This window comes from Drosophila santomea, chromosome 2L (genome assembly GCF_016746245.2).
Source record: "Drosophila santomea strain STO CAGO 1482 chromosome 2L, Prin_Dsan_1.1, whole genome shotgun sequence".
Classification (NCBI taxonomy): Eukaryota; Metazoa; Arthropoda; class Insecta; order Diptera; family Drosophilidae; genus Drosophila; species Drosophila santomea.
In genome coordinates, this window is record NC_053016.2 from 578,920 (window position 1) to 594,659 (window position 15,740).

The following is a 15,740-nucleotide window of genomic DNA, read 5'->3' on the forward strand; positions in this document are numbered from 1 at the left end:
TGTGTTTACTAATATTTCATCAACAGGCGAAATAAAAAGGACCATTTTAAGGAATCGAATGTTTCCCCAAACTCGATAACACACTGGTCGATATGATGTAAATGATATTATATACTCGACCACCCTGGTACCAGGTTCAATGATCTGGTAACACTGCTTTTACATGTACGCCGTCTTCTCTTGGTAAAGTTTTTATAAAAATGGAAAATATACCGCGAACACATGAAGGTAAGTGAAATATACCCGTACGATTAAAACCACCGGCATTGGCAATACCCGAGCATTATATATGCGCCCCAGAAACAACAGCACACTCCAATGTGGATCGCCCGGTTTTTCTGGCTGGTGGTCTCCTATGAAAATCAATTATCTTCAACCACTTTTTTCCACAGATATCGAGGCACAGATCAGCGTGATCCAGGAGAAGAAGACGGAGCTGGCCAAGACCACAGCCGCGGCAGCCGGCGTGGGATTGTTGGACAGTGGAGGATTCTTCGACACCGACTTGTACGACGACGATGCCGCCAAGGGGAAGGGGCGCTACGAGGGGTACAACACCTCCATTGCAGCCAACGATGCGGAGGAGGTGGATGAGGATGAGGACGACGGCTTCCCTGTGTCCCAGAAACGAACCACTTATACGGCGCCAGCTTCTGTGCTGAAGGATGTAACCCAGGGAAAGGAGGATGTGGATCCCATGGCAGACCGCAGGCGTCCTACGATTGCCGATAGGGAGGATGAGTACAGGCAGAAGAGACGTCGCATTATCATCTCCCCAGAGCGAGCGGATCCCTTTGCCGAGGGCGGAAAAACCCCAGATGTGGGCTCCCGCACCTACACGGACATCATGCGGGAGCAGATGCTGAAGGGCGAGGAATCTGAGCTCCGCCGAAGAATCCTGGAGAAAACCAAGGAGGGCACTCTGGTGAAGACCGCCACATCATCGTCAGCTTCGAATGGGGACTTGGCTGCCCCAAAGGACGGCGGCAGAAAGCGGGGCAGATGGGACCAGACGGTCAGCGACAGCTTTATTCCGGCCAAGGTGGCTACACCAAGCAGCGCAGCTACCCCCACTTGGGAAGATGTAAGTATTTTCATTTACAATTAGCAGAAGTTGTATGTTTAATGAACGACCAAATATATTCATTTCATCCCGCAGAAAACTCCCGGAGACCACCGTTGGGATGAGACTCCAGGTCACAAGGGCAGCGAGACGCCAGGAGCAACTCCGGGACTGGGCACCCGCATCTGGGACGCCACACCGGCCCACGCTATGACCCCAGGACACGAGACGCCTGGACACGAGAAGTCGGCCCGCCGGAATCGCTGGGACGAGACCCCAAAAACGGAGCGAGAGACTCCCGGACACAGCGGATGGGCCGAGACTCCAAAGCCAGATCGCACAGGCAGCGGAGCCGGCGTGGAAAGCATATCAATCGAGTCCACCCCTGGTGCCTCGAAACGTCGCTCTCGCTGGGATGAAACACCCTCGAACGCCACGCCTGCTATAACGCCCACAAATGCTAGTGCCATGACTCCAAACATGACCCCCAGTATGACGCCACATGCGACTCCGGGACATGCTACTCCTATGCTGACGCCCGGAGGCAGTACTCCTATCGGAGTCAAGGCAATGGCCATGGCCACGCCCTCTGCGGGAGCCCTGGCAGCCATGACGCCCGAGCAATTGCAAGCCTATCGCTGGGAGAAGGAGATCGACGAGAGAAACAGGCCTTACACGGACGAAGAACTGGACCAAATCTTTCCGCCTGGTTACAAAATTCTACCTCCACCAGCTGGATATGTTCCACTGCGCACTCCCGGCAGGAAGCTAATGGCCACACCTACGCCGATTGCTGGCACCCCAGCCGGTTTCTTTATTCAGGTGGAAGATAAGAATGCCAAATTCATGGATAACCAACCAAAGGGTCAAAATCTACCCTTCATGAAACCCGAGGATGCGCAATATTTTGACAAACTCCTTGTAGACGTAAACGAAGATTCTTTGTCGCCTGAGGAACTTAAGGAGCGCAAGATTATGAAGCTACTGCTGACAATCAAGAACGGTTCGCCGCCAATGAGGAAGTCGGCCTTAAGGCAGATTACGGACAAAGCAAGGGAGTTCGGAGCAGGACCTTTGTTCAACCAGATTCTTCCTTTGCTTATGTCGCCCACACTGGAGGATCAAGAGCGTCACTTGCTTGTGAAGGTAATTGACCGCGTTTTGTACAAACTAGACGATTTGGTGCGACCCTATGTGCACAAGATATTGGTGGTCATAGAACCGCTGCTGATTGATGAAGATCACTATGCCCGCATAGAAGGCAGAGAAATCATTTCCAATCTAGCCAAGGCCGCTGGTTTGGCCACCATGATCTCCACTATGAGACCCGATATTGACAACATCGATGAGTATGTCCGAAACACCACAGCGCGTGCCTTTGCCGTTGTCGCCTCAGCTTTGGGAATTCCCTCCTTACTGCCTTTCTTAAAAGCCGTGTGCAAGTCGAAGAAATCTTGGCAAGCGCGCCACACAGGCATCAAAATCGTCCAGCAGATTGCTATCCTAATGGGATGTGCTATTTTGCCGCATCTTAAAGCTCTGGTGGAGATTATCGAGCACGGTTTAGTGGACGAGCAGCAGAAGGTACGCACAATTACAGCCTTGGCTATTGCTGCTTTGGCAGAGGCCGCCACTCCGTACGGCATTGAGTCCTTTGATTCCGTGCTGAAGCCACTTTGGAAGGGTATTCGCACCCATCGCGGAAAAGGTCTGGCCGCCTTTCTCAAAGCTATTGGCTATTTGATTCCCCTGATGGACGCCGAGTACGCTAATTACTACACTCGAGAAGTGATGTTGATTCTTATCCGTGAGTTCCAGTCTCCAGATGAGGAAATGAAAAAGATTGTATTAAAGGTGGTGAAGCAATGTTGTGCCACCGATGGCGTGGAGCCGCAGTACATCAAAGAGGAGATTCTTCCGCACTTTTTCAAGTTCTTTTGGAATCATCGCATGGCGTTGGACAGACGTAACTACCGCCAGCTGGTGGACACCACCGTGGAGATTGCGAACAAGGTGGGCGCCTCTGAGATCATCAATCGTGTGGTGGATGACCTAAAGGACGAGAACGAACAGTACAGGAAAATGGTGATGGAAACAGTGGAGAAGATCATGGGCAACCTAGGAGCAGCAGACATTGATTCGCGCTTGGAGGAGCAGCTCATCGATGGTATTCTGTACGCCTTCCAGGAGCAGACCACCGAGGATGTGGTGATGCTGAATGGTTTCGGCACCATCGTGAATCAGTTGGGCAAGCGAGTCAAACCCTATTTGCCCCAGATTTGTGGAACGATTCTCTGGCGGTTGAACAACAAATCCGCGAAAGTTCGTCAGCAAGCGGCGGATCTGATATCGAGGATAGCGGTAGTGATGAAAACGTGCCAGGAGGAGAAGCTAATGGGTCACTTGGGCGTTGTGCTTTACGAATACTTGGGTGAGGAGTATCCCGAAGTACTGGGTAGCATCCTGGGAGCCCTGAAAGCCATCGTAAACGTGATTGGCATGACAAAGATGACACCGCCTATCAAGGACTTGCTGCCCCGACTTACGCCCATCCTGAAGAATCGTCACGAGAAAGTGCAGGAGAACTGTATTGACCTGGTGGGACGAATTGCAGATCGAGGACCTGAGTATGTGTCTGCTCGCGAGTGGATGCGAATTTGTTTTGAGCTGCTGGAGTTGCTGAAGGCCCACAAGAAGGCTATTAGGAGAGCCACTGTGAACACCTTTGGCTACATTGCTAAGGCCATTGGTCCCCACGACGTGCTCGCTACACTTCTGAATAATCTCAAGGTTCAGGAGCGACAGAACCGCGTGTGCACCACAGTGGCCATTGCTATCGTGGCCGAGTCTTGTCGGCCTTTTACCGTACTCCCTGCGTTGATGAACGAGTACCGAGTGCCCGAGCTAAACGTTCAGAATGGTGTTCTGAAGTCCCTCTCTTTCCTTTTTGAATACATCGGAGAAATGGGCAAGGATTACATATACGCCGTCTGCCCTCTTCTGGAAGATGCCCTCATGGACCGTGATCTTGTCCACAGACAAACCGCCTGCTCTGCCATCAAGCACATGTCACTGGGTGTGTATGGTTTCGGCTGCGAGGATGCTTTGACGCACCTTCTCAACTACGTGTGGCCCAATATTTTTGAGACTTCCCCCCATCTTGTGCAAGCATTCATGGATTCCGTGGACGGGTTAAGGGTATCTCTGGGACCCATTAAGATCCTGCAATATACGCTACAGGGACTTTTCCATCCCGCCCGCAAAGTGAGGGACGTTTACTGGAAGATCTACAATTCGCTGTACATTGGAGGTCAGGATGCTCTGATTGCCGGCTATCCGCGGATTACTAATGATCCCAAGAACCAGTACGAGCGGTACGAACTGGATTACACGCTATAAATTGTAATAGCTTATCTGCTAGTAGTAGGATTCTCTAAGATACCAATATATAAATTCAAACTATTCAAATCACTTGTCACTTGATCTTTTCTTTAATTTTTATATAGAAAACTAGCTTTTTCTGCCGCAAAGTACAGAAAATCATTGGATCTTGAATTATTACACGAATAATCTCGAATCACATTCGCATGCGACTTATTATCTTCAAACCGATAAGATAGATTTATATTTAGTGTAAATATTTGTAATGTCCGTCTGAAGAACTTCTACAGATAATACAGAGACGATTCATTGCGAATTCATTCAATTCTCATATTTGTGGAGTCATTTCATGGGAAATAATATTCTTGTAATGAGTCATCATCTTTATACCAACTTCTATAGTCTCATTCATAAGTTCGAATTGAAGTACATATACAATTTTTAAAAAATCTGGATTTATTCTACGTTTAGAGTAGCTCCGCAATCCTTAAACAGGTGGGCATCTACTGTGGACTAATCTTTTGGCTTAGACGATAATACAAAAGTGTCTCATTACAATGAGATTGGAACTTCTCCTACATATTTTAGTGATATTGGTCCGCTTTGATCATCATCGGTGGAGTATTGATTGGACGACTTCTATCAGGCTTTGCAGACCGAACATGTAGTTCTCGTCCGGCAGGCCCTGTTCTGCTGGATAGACATGAGCAAAGTCGATCATTCTGACCCGCACCCAAGTGGCAGGATCATCTTCATTTTGGTGGTAGCCATTTATCAATGACTGGCATTTCGAGGGGTCGCCCAGTCTTGAATAATCGTAGCAGATGAGCAGAGAACTGGCATAGAAATGCAGCAGGCGCTGCCGTTGAAACCACGATAGGATCTCCTGCAGCTGGCGGAGTACTTCTTTTAAAAGCAGCTCCGATCCTGCTCTCCTGCTCTTGGAATCACTTGTGCTGGCATTGAAAAACAGCGCCATAGTTTGCTTGAATCCCTCCACATTCAAGCTCTTTCCATAGTCCTTCCCGTGGCGCAGGATTGTAGTCTCCTGAGTGTGCTCCTCCTTGGGAAGATACACTTGGAATCCAGGCAAGCAAAGGCCCAGCTTTTGCTTGCACATGACGTACTTGGCCTCCTCCAACTTTCGTTTGTTGGCCGAGGACTCTGGATCCCAGGTTCGTTTACCCATCTTGACGTCCATGACGCACGGCTTCGCGTACGATCGCGTAAGGTCTTCCAGGCGCAGGAACGTGCGTTCACGCCGATTCACAACCAGTTTTAGGGGGCCGTAAAACCGGGGGACGTGACCGCGGAGCAGTGCAAGGAGGTCATTATCACCTGAAGCACCTGCGTTAGCGAGTGACTCATAGAAGCGCAGTTCCCGTTCGCCGCACTCCGGCTTCCCGAGGGGCTTGAGTACGCACCCGGCCTTCGAGTCCTGCAGAAGACCCACTGCCTCCGAGTTGCTTTCCTCGAATGTGTGACCTGCAACCTGTGTCCTTAGCTGGCGGAATCCTTCGGGCAACTCCTGATCACTCTTGGCCATGACGGCGTGGTAGTAATCCAGTAGTCTGGTCCAGGAGCAGCACCACTGAAGGTGGCGATCGGAATGCCTTTGCAAATCTCACGCAGAAAATGAAGCGCGCACTTAACACTCTGAATCAGTGATGACTAAATGGCCTGCTAACCGCTAGATCTGTCCATTTAGACGGGAACATGTTAGCAAGATGCAAAGCTTTTTTCTACACTACTAGAGCTGGCTGCCTATCAAAATAGCATTATTATTTCTTTTAAGTTTATAAATATTTGGAACAACATTTCTCTCAATTATATTTTCATTTAAAAGCTGTTACAACTGAGCGCCACAGGTGGCAGCACTTGGCATTGTTCAGTGTTGCAAAGCGGCTTGGAGTTGGTGTTGTAAAACGCACGCTCTTCTCATTTGTTGCTAATGTTTTTTTGGGAGTGGTTTTGTTTGTTAATCTAAAACGTTTATTTACCTTGAGCTTATCCGCTATCTATCGATTGCGTTAATTACTCAAGATATACGATGAAATCGTGGGAGATAGCTCTGGTGTTGGTCGCCGCAGTGTACTTGTGTTCGCAAGGTGAGTTTTTTGTTTTGAAGCCCGACTTTGGGCCACACCTATAAAATATTTAGAACCACGCCAATAAATAACTTATTTTTAGTAAACTTCGTGGCCGGTCTGGAGTGCTATGTGTGCTCCAACCAGACGGGCAACACGGAAAAGTGCCTGAACACCATCAAAACCTGCGAGCCCTTTGAAAATGTCTGCGGCACGGAGATCCGCTGGGGATCCCAGCCGTACTTCTCGGAGGGTGCCCTGAAGCAGTACTACGTCTCCAAGAGATGCATGACCAAGGAGCAGTGCCAGTCCAAGAGGAAGCGGTATATGCAGCTGTACTGTACCCACATATGGTACGAGGATTGGGCGTGCAATGAGTGCTGCAAGGGAGATCGATGCAACTACTTTGTGATTGTGGGTAACAAATACATCATATTGGGACTACCAACTAATCCAAATTGTTACAGAGTGGCGCTTCTTCAAGACAAGGCTATGGAGTTTGTTTCACCCTGTTCACCGCACTATTAGGTCTTGGAACTTGGCTTATGTCACGCTCTTAGCCGCAAGAGCCTATGCTATACAAAGCACATATCGCTTTTTGTAATATTCAAACGAAGCCGTCCATAAGCTAAGTAGGTTCCACACTCGAATTAAAAGTACACCGTCCAAGTGCCTTGACTCAGTTGGGAAGTTATTCCAATTACTATCGTGATGCTTTGCGAAGCGGAGTTGCCTCTCTAATACTTTACATACTTTCAACAAGGTACATAATATTTTTAAATTGACGCGTAATTGACTTTTCTTGTAAGTTTCTAAACACTTGCACATTTTAAAGTTTCATAATTGCTTATCGATTTTCAAATTTGTTAGACTTTTCATGTTTCATTCCGGGCAGGAAATTTCCTAAAACAAGAGGAAGCTCAAACATTTACATTAAGTAAAACCTATTATAAGAATCGAATGAATGCCTTACAAAAAATAATCTCTTTCGTATCGAATCTCCCCCACAATAAAGCAACTTTGACGTCTTTTTGGCGCTTTAATATACAAGTAATTCACATTCACATATGATAGTTGCTCACATCCATCCAATCACTTTGTGCAGAAGCAGCCGGCAGTTACGGTGACGGTTTTAAACTGCCATGGTTGATCCTTGTTCATCCACGAATAGGAGTGATCTGACTGAGAGCCCTGTGCCAGGACCTTTACCTTATATTCCAGTGGCCGGCAATTGGATCCATGCGAGCACTTGGCCAGATCCCGTCCAGCTCCCGATTCACAAACGGCGTTCATCAGAAAACGAGGGAAGTGCAGACCCCCCAGATCCACAAGCTCGTTCTGGAGGATAATAATATAATTATTAACATCTAATGTTGCTAAAAGGTATGCCAACAAACCGTAACTTTGCAGTCGCAGCCAGCGGAATGGACATCGTTGCGTTTGGTGGTCAGCAGATCCTCATAGAAATCGTTGTAATACATGGGCGGCAGCTGATGGGGCATGACCATCGCAATCTCCGTTGGATGCGGAGTGCTAGGATTGAATCCGAACAGGGCACTGAGCATTTTTGATGTGCTGCGATCGGATTGCTGCTCCTCCGCGTGTTGCTCCAGACTCCTTAGACCCACCACCTCGTCAAAACCTCCATCGCTGCCGTACTGACTGGCGCTTCCTTTATTTGTCAGGCTTAGCAGCGCCAGCGCCGTAATGGAAATGGGCAACTTGGAATGGAATTGATATGAATTCAGTTCTGAGTATATCCTTGTGCTCCCTCCATTGTGGTTTTTCGGCTCTCATCCAGAGAGAACTTACCCACGGCATCCTGCTCGATCTGTGCCTGACCAGCGCTATACTCCTTCTGCGGCTCTGGCCAAGGAGTATCCACACTTTTATATCCATTTGGGACAAAAGCCGCCTCTCGGATTACCTTTTGTGACAAAGATGAGAGCAGCAGCATCCATTACGGTTCGTCACCTGGACAGGATGGAACAATGGATTGAACAGTTGACACCACAACAATGGCAACCACGCCAAGCTCAAGTGGCCCGGCTGATGGGGTTGAGTCCCTTGGCTATTTATACTTCTCTGCTGCTTTCAATGGGGAAATGGCTTTAAGGCCTCAAGTGCCGGCAGAGGTGGAGGACTTTGGGCGGTGGGAGTAGCCAAAAGAAGCCCACTGACCCAGACATGTGTACAGAGGCAAAGGGCAATGTGATCTCCTCCCATCGATGACGTTGACCAGGGTGGGTTTCTGGATTTTTGCTTTCCGAAACGGCTCCGAAAACTTTTTCCATAGCATACTTTTGAGTGGAGGGGCTGGGTGAAAATGGACTTCCGATGGTATTTTATTTTCCGGATTTCCCCTCAATAGAGGAAACCACTTCGTTTATAGATTTCCGATTTAAGGTCTTGTGTTCATAAACTGCTAATATTGGAAGCATAGTAAAAGTAATAGTAAGTTAAGTAACTTCTTAAATAATATGCCACTATGCACATCTCCTGAAGGCACTACGAATGGCACTCTTGTTGCCATAAATTATGAGCTCACTATGTCTCCCACTTGGGCCAGCTTGGGTCAGGAGCAGTGCCACTGGCATAACAAGCCCGGCTACAACGACTGCTTAAGCGGCTAGACCGGGTCAGACCTTTCAGGCATGGTATAGACCCTTACGTGTAGGGAGCCCGCGAGTGTGCGAGTTCCAGTGGACTATGGGCGACTTCTACGGCTTCTGTCGACGGACTGCACGCACTGTCACTGTTCCCCGTGGAAATCCAAAATCCTCCTCAGTCGAATTCGCGTCGTCGAGGCAAGAGCATTGCCCGTGCCTCAAGGTTTGACATGCACAGCTGGACAATCTGACATCGCCTAGCCATCCAGAGCTGAAGCTAAATCCGAGCAAGGGAAGTCGGGACTCGGAATCGGAATCGGAATCGGAGGAGATGCAGATTACCCTGGTGGTGGACTTATGCTGAGCCTGCAGCTGCCTTCTTGCTCCAAAGACTTCATCCGTGTTTTCGTCGTTGTTGTTGTACAGTTTTTCCGCCGTGGAATTTGTCGAGGCGGAAAAGCGAGAAGAAGCAGCGACGCGAAGCCCTCGAAGTGTCGACGAAAATCGTTAAAAAATAGAAAAACACACGGCGACTATGTCACGACGCGCTTGAAGAGCCCCATCCTCGCCGAGGGAGATATTGAGATTGAGCGAGATCCACACCTCAGTGGGCACTACTTCGCCACCCACTCCGTAAGTCTGCGCCCACCCACAGGAAGCTCAGGATTCGCATGGACAAAGGCACAATGAAGCGCAAGCAGCGGAGATACAGGTATATACCCATATATATATATCGCGGAATATAACAAAAAACTGGACCAGTTTTATAAACATTCAAAGAGGCTACATAACCATTAATACTAGAATCCCTATCGCTGTAGAACCACATTTAACACACTGCAACTGCAGGAGCTGGAAAGGGCGTTTCAGCGAACGCACTATCCGGACGTGTTTTTCCGGGAGGAGCTGGCCGTGAGGATCGATTTGACGGAGGCGAGGGTGCAGGTATGGTTCCAGAACCGGCGGGCCAAGTGGCGCAAGCAGGAGAAGATCGGTGGCCTTGGCGGAGACTATAAGGAGGGAACGCTGGATCTGGATGTGGCCTACGACGATAGCGCCGTGCTGGGCCAACTGGATAGTGCACTGGGTAAGGAATAATTTCTTTGTGCCTATCACCTACCTATAACCTAAATTGATTTCAGGTGAAGGTGGAACCCTGTTGCCGGATACCCCACCCCAATCCTCGAACTCCCTTGATAATGAACTCAAGGCCTCCTACGGCACGGGGGTCATGTCGCCCTCCAGGCTATCGCCGAATATATTTCTCAACCTCAACATTGACCACCTGGGACTGGAAAGGGGTGGCAGCGGGCTCTCCATGGAGTGGTCCACATATCCTCCTCAAACGCAAGCGCAGACACAACCGCAGATGGACTCCGATAATCAGCTCCAGCAGCACCCGCCTCAACAGCTTCCATCCGATCCGATTCACGCCGAGGGTTCGAGTCATCACCACCACCAGCAGCAGCAGCAGCAGAATCCCCAGCTTCATCCGGGTCTTGAGTTCGCCGCGTCGTTGAGCTTGGACATGACCGATGGCTCCTCCGCCTACGACGAGATGAAGTTTCTCAGCGTGGACGTGGACCAGTTCACGATCGACAGCTTCAAGGCGGACTGCATTCTCAGCATGGAGCAGTCCCAGATGCAGGTCTACGGGACTCACTCCCAGCTGGTCGGATCCTCCAATGAACTGTGTCTGGAGGGGATCGGCATGTCCTCCTTCGGCATGGAGGAGGGCGAGCCCAAAACGCCTCCCTCGCTTTTGGTGCTGGACAAGTCGCTGCCCTCGTTGAGCATAGGAGTCGACGGAATCGCTGATCTTGTAGAGCAACTGCATCATCACCAGCATGAGGGCGGCCCAATGTGCGGTAGTGTCATTACTAGCGATGTTTTGTGAATCCAACTTAGGCGAATTCTCTGCTTAGTGTAACGTATTTCTATATAAAGGAAATCCAAGCTTCACCTTCTAACCTACTGCAAGAAAAGTGTGGATCGGGGAAGGAGAAGTGCGAAACCTGCTCTAGTTATATTTTTGTTTTCTAGTCAATGTTAATGCCTAAGTTCAAGACCAAACAAGGTCGCCACACTTGACTACAAATATTTGGGAGCTCGATTTACGAAAATGTTAGTACTAGATATTAGTTTTTCAGAAGTTGTATTACTTACGTACTGGAAATGTGTCTTGATTAACAGAAAAGTGGGTTACTGTAAATTAATGATTAAAAATTTATAGCATTTGAAAACAAATTTCTAATTTAAATAGAGTAATAGAATTATTAAAATAGAATCTTTTTCGTAGTGTACATTTGTGAAATTCGAAACATTCGAATTGAAACGGAACGGGTCCTTGACTACGAGTACGGGTACCTTTTCTGGCCAGGCTCAGCTCTAGCTTTTATGGATTCCGCATGTGTGTGCCCAACAAAGGAACCCCCCTACGCTCCTGCCACGCCCCCTACCCCCTACCCTCTGCACACGCCTTATTTGTGGCTCGGATTAGAGGCAAGCTAGTTGTGCGATTTGAATGGATTTCGGCTTTCAGTTCTGTTTGTTCGGCAATAACATTTGTTTTACTTTTCAACAATTACCAAAGACCGCTCCCCGCTCTTCCCTGGCCTCTGACCAGTCCACTGGCTGGCTGTAATTTCCATTTAATGCTACCAACGAGGACTTCTGCGGGTCCTGATCCTAAGCACTCCTACCAAACGACTCCTGCTCACCATTAAGAGGAAAGCTTACTGCGGACAGGGTCCTCGCGATGGAGAAAAAAGAGCACAAGTAACGATTTCGACACCGTTTTCCTAATGAAATGTGTTAGTTAGGTAATGTTTCCATACCTCTTTTATAAAATTGACATGTCTTCCTAGCTAGCTCCTAAGTTTACCTAGTACAGAAATAACAGGCTTCACTAGGTGTGCGATTCTAATTACAACGAAAGAACCTGATCACATGAGGGCATCTCGCTCGACTATGACTCTTCCGGTTTGGCCAGAGAAGCCGGCTGGACTTAAGCCAGAGCCTTCAGGGGCGTGGAGCGGCAAAAGGCCCGGCAGAGGTAAGGATTCGGTGCTGGGGGCAGCCGGCTCAGCTGGCTTAACACCTTGGCAAGCTCCTTGTGGATTTTGCGAGGCCAAGGGCCACCCAGAGACAGCCAGTGCGCACCCTATCCTCGGATGCCATTTTGCTGCTGACAATGACAGGGACAATAAGCTAATTGAGGCTGAGGCTGAGGATGAGGTGGATGTGGATGTGGCAGCGGGCGGACAGGCCGCAGACTCACAAACCCAACGGCACGCTCGGCTGGCCAAAAAAGTTCATTATCCCCGGTCGAGGGTTGACATGGCGGATGGTTCTTGGATGCGGATGCGGATGCCGATGAGGATGGGGATGGTGATGAGGATGAAGATGAGCATGCGACCGGTTGCTATTGGATAATCTTCCGTTATGAGGCCGCGCAACAGTGCGCACTGAAATTTGGTTGGCTTTTTCAAAAGTGATTCAAGAAGTGGGGGCGTCTCTAAAATATCTGATACTTGTAACTATATTTGAATATTTTCACAACTCTCCACATTTCGGTTCTCGGCTGCCTGGGTTTTCAAGCTGTCTGGTCTGCCATCTTATTGCTACCAGTGGCACATTTAAAATTAATCGAAAATCTTTTCTCCGGTATTATTTCGAGCACTCGCATCTCGGGGCTGTGTGCACAAGGACCACAAACTTTAATCGATAGTCAAATAAGCGTCGGTCCTTGGAGGAGCAAAAGGGAGGAAAGTGAAAAGGAGGATTGAGGTAGAGGAAGAGGAGGGGAGGGATCCAAGGGATACAAGCCATGTGTGCTGTACATATAAGGACATCCTGCGAGAGAGCTGAGCTGAGAGCTGCTCCTTGCTCGGCTTTTGTGCTGTAATTTCTCTAACGTTTGTTTATATTTTATATCGAATGCGCCCCGGGCCGCATAAACGCAATAATCGCACATTTTATGGATTAAACTCACCTGCTTCACCTGCTAATCTACGGCAGGATTCTTGCCAGCAGCTATGACGTGGGTCAATCACTGGAACTGGCCTGTTTGAGGGGTTGAAAAATCATATTGAAATGCTTTCGATGTCCTGGATCCAAAATAACCTAATCAGAGTTCATGGCATTTCCCCATGGGTTTCCTCGCAAATAAATTCGTTTGAAAATCTCGAATTTTTCGATTTTAGTGATGGATATAAAACATAATATTTATGAAGATGTTGCTGACTCGGCGACAAAAGGATTTAGAACGAATAATTTTTTGATGGATATTACTTCAATGAATATTACCAATACCATACCTGGACGGCCTTAATCCTTCCCTGCAGCGGTGCTCCAATGTCCCATGGTAATTCCTCGACCAGACCACACCAATCCGTTCCCAATTAGTCGTTGGAGCTGGACCCGACACTCATGAATCGCAATCTCTCAGTCGGCTCGAAATGAGTTATTCATTATGCATATGCACTCGATTTCCAGCCCCCGCTTCCCCCTCGGCTCCCAGGGCAACATTAAATAATGAAATATTAAAATCGAATGTGACTGAAATGACTTTGTCCGCTCCCCGCCGTTTTTCATTTTCCATTTGGATTGCAGAGAGGTGTTCATGTGAATAAATTGCAATTAACAATATTTTTATTTTAACAAACGAAATGTCGGCCCCCTCCCTTGGCTCCTATAAATAAGAAAAAAGTCAGGGAGGGCACATTTAATTAAAGGCAAATTTAATGGGTAAATATTTTATGTGCTGCATGTACATGCACATGCACAAAGCGCAAAACGGAAAAGCTCTCGAAAAAAATTATGTAAAAAATGCTATATATATTAATATCCATCCTCCTGCAGCGCGTCTCTCAAAAATACACGTAGAAATATGAATATAGATACATATACCATGCAAATTTACCCATATACATTTAGTAATTACATCATAATATGAATAAATATGTAAACAATTAAAACATTAAACACATGCTTATATGAAAAAGTACACATTTATTTCAAATCACGGAAAAATATTGCTGTACATGGAATTTGAGGACAAGATGGGGAAAACGGGTCTGCGTGTATATTAAATTTCGTGTTGATACAGAACAGGAACGAAAAAAATTATGCGAAGCGTGCACTAGAAAAACAAGGGAAACACGAGAACGGTTCGGAAAAGAATCAGAAAAATTAATAGAGTGCAAATATTTGTAGATTTTTACACGAACTATTAACGGGCAGCAAACAAAACCCGACGCAAAACCAGAAGCCAGAAACCAGGAGCCAGTAGCCAGGATCCCGGATTCCAGTTCGGGATTCGGGATTGGAAATTGCGGGTAACTCGAGATCATATCACATAGGCCTATGCAAATAGAAGGCAGGAATGACTGGGCGCAAAATGGCGAGCAAGGCACAAAGGTCCAAATGGAAGAAAGAACGAGCCAAGTCAGGTCAAGATAGAATAAATTTGAATTTAAATTTGGCCATCGATTCGAGTCGTCGGAGTCTCTCACCTGAATGGACCTGAACGTGCAGCTCCGGCTTCGCCAAAGGAAAATAACAAGATGGAACTTTGGCAAAGAGAAAAACAAAAAAAAGGGGGGAGGAATAACAAGCTGTAAAGGACACAATACGGCCCAAACGAGACAACTTGTCAGTCAAACTTGGGGTGGCTGAAAAGTTGGGGGAGGCGAAGTAAGTCAAACCGAGAATAATTCTCAGGCAGTTCCCGAAATTGACAAATACATATGTAACCAAAAAATGCGACTTTTAAAATTTTGAGTTGGGAATGTCTATGAAAATCTATGAATCTGCAACAAAACAAAGATGCATAATTGATTTTCTAATTGGTGTGTCCTGAAAATTCCTTTCTGTACGGTTCGTTTCAACTGTATCTGCACTGCTGTATCTGTATCTGTATCTAGTGAATCTGTATCTTGTTTTCCCCAGCACACCTCAGAGTGATTCATACTGGATATTCGCTCTGTGCAGGGGATGATTTGAGTGGCTTTTCCATCTTGTTCTGTCCCGACCCCCGAATCGCAATGCCAGAATTGAAAATGGCCAACAAATGCCGGCAGAGGACATGCAGATACATCTGCCGAAGAGCAGAGAGGATGCGGATGCATATGGATTTTCCTGTCCCGTGCTCCACCACTCCACTCCAGATCCTTTGTGTGTCTGCGTGCGAATTGATTGGAGGCGAAGCCATCAAAGTGCCCATCGAAGCTGCTAACAGGCTGACCGCTGCCGCCGCGTTTGCCGCCCATCTCCCATTTTCCTGCCCCATTGGCAGGTGGCATTGGATCAGTAGCTCCATCTCCCATTACTGGAGTGGCAGGTGTGAAAGCTGCTCGCCGGGTCTTCCCACTTATCATCGAAAGTTTCCCAACCAGAGTTAAACGACTTGCTGGCATCTTTGTTTGACTTTTGGCGAGTTTGCGTTTTATTTTCGGTTCTCAATAAGTTAGTTTAGGTTTAACATTAGAATTAATCGTTGGAGGAATGACACTTAACGTTCGTCTAGTATGGTATGCTTGCTTATTTATCAATACGCTTTATGGAGATTTGTATATAGATGCAATAAACTTTGGACTT

General features: G+C 47.6%; 5 protein-coding genes and 1 long non-coding RNA gene across 6 annotated transcripts; 4 read left to right on the plus strand and 2 right to left on the minus strand.

Annotated features, from left to right (window-relative positions):
* Nucleotides 1-95: 95 nt before the first annotated feature.
* Nucleotides 96-4,534, plus strand: LOC120443908 (splicing factor 3B subunit 1). The gene is made up of 3 exons (XM_039623335.1): nucleotides 96-228; nucleotides 393-1,084; nucleotides 1,160-4,534. Exons 1-3 carry the CDS (start codon nucleotides 201-203, stop codon nucleotides 4,460-4,462), a joined length of 4,023 nt encoding a protein of 1,340 aa, XP_039479269.1. The 5' UTR covers nucleotides 96-200; the 3' UTR covers nucleotides 4,463-4,534.
* Nucleotides 4,535-4,871: 337 nt separating this feature from the next.
* On the minus strand, nucleotides 4,872-6,119 carry LOC120443911 (inositol polyphosphate multikinase). The gene has a single exon (XM_039623339.2). The coding sequence runs from the start codon at nucleotides 5,988-5,990 to the stop codon at nucleotides 5,055-5,057; it is 936 nt and encodes a 311-aa protein (XP_039479273.1). The 5' UTR covers nucleotides 5,991-6,119; the 3' UTR covers nucleotides 4,872-5,054.
* A 250-nt stretch (nucleotides 6,120-6,369) lies between these two features.
* On the plus strand, nucleotides 6,370-7,585 carry LOC120458042. Its single transcript, XM_039645551.2, has 3 exons — nucleotides 6,370-6,552; nucleotides 6,635-6,945; nucleotides 6,999-7,585. Exons 1-3 carry the CDS (start codon nucleotides 6,495-6,497, stop codon nucleotides 7,089-7,091), a joined length of 462 nt encoding a protein of 153 aa, XP_039501485.1. The 5' UTR covers nucleotides 6,370-6,494; the 3' UTR covers nucleotides 7,092-7,585.
* LOC120458041 lies at nucleotides 7,403-9,101 on the minus strand. Its single transcript, XM_039645550.2, has 3 exons — nucleotides 8,344-9,101; nucleotides 7,929-8,252; nucleotides 7,403-7,869 (listed from the first exon to the last, which is right to left on the minus strand). Exons 1-3 carry the CDS (start codon nucleotides 8,428-8,430, stop codon nucleotides 7,624-7,626), a joined length of 657 nt encoding a protein of 218 aa, XP_039501484.1. The 5' UTR covers nucleotides 8,431-9,101; the 3' UTR covers nucleotides 7,403-7,623.
* Nucleotides 9,102-9,239: 138 nt separating this feature from the next.
* LOC120458040 (retinal homeobox protein Rx) lies at nucleotides 9,240-11,358 on the plus strand. The gene is made up of 3 exons (XM_039645549.2): nucleotides 9,240-9,852; nucleotides 9,962-10,227; nucleotides 10,283-11,358. Exons 1-3 carry the CDS (start codon nucleotides 9,812-9,814, stop codon nucleotides 11,035-11,037), a joined length of 1,062 nt encoding a protein of 353 aa, XP_039501483.1. The 5' UTR covers nucleotides 9,240-9,811; the 3' UTR covers nucleotides 11,038-11,358.
* Nucleotides 11,359-14,860: 3,502 nt separating this feature from the next.
* On the plus strand, nucleotides 14,861-15,671 carry LOC120458869. The gene is made up of 2 exons (XR_005617231.1): nucleotides 14,861-15,020; nucleotides 15,093-15,671. It is a non-coding gene; the product is annotated as an uncharacterized LOC120458869 (long non-coding RNA).
* The last annotated feature ends 69 nt before the right edge of the window (nucleotides 15,672-15,740 follow it).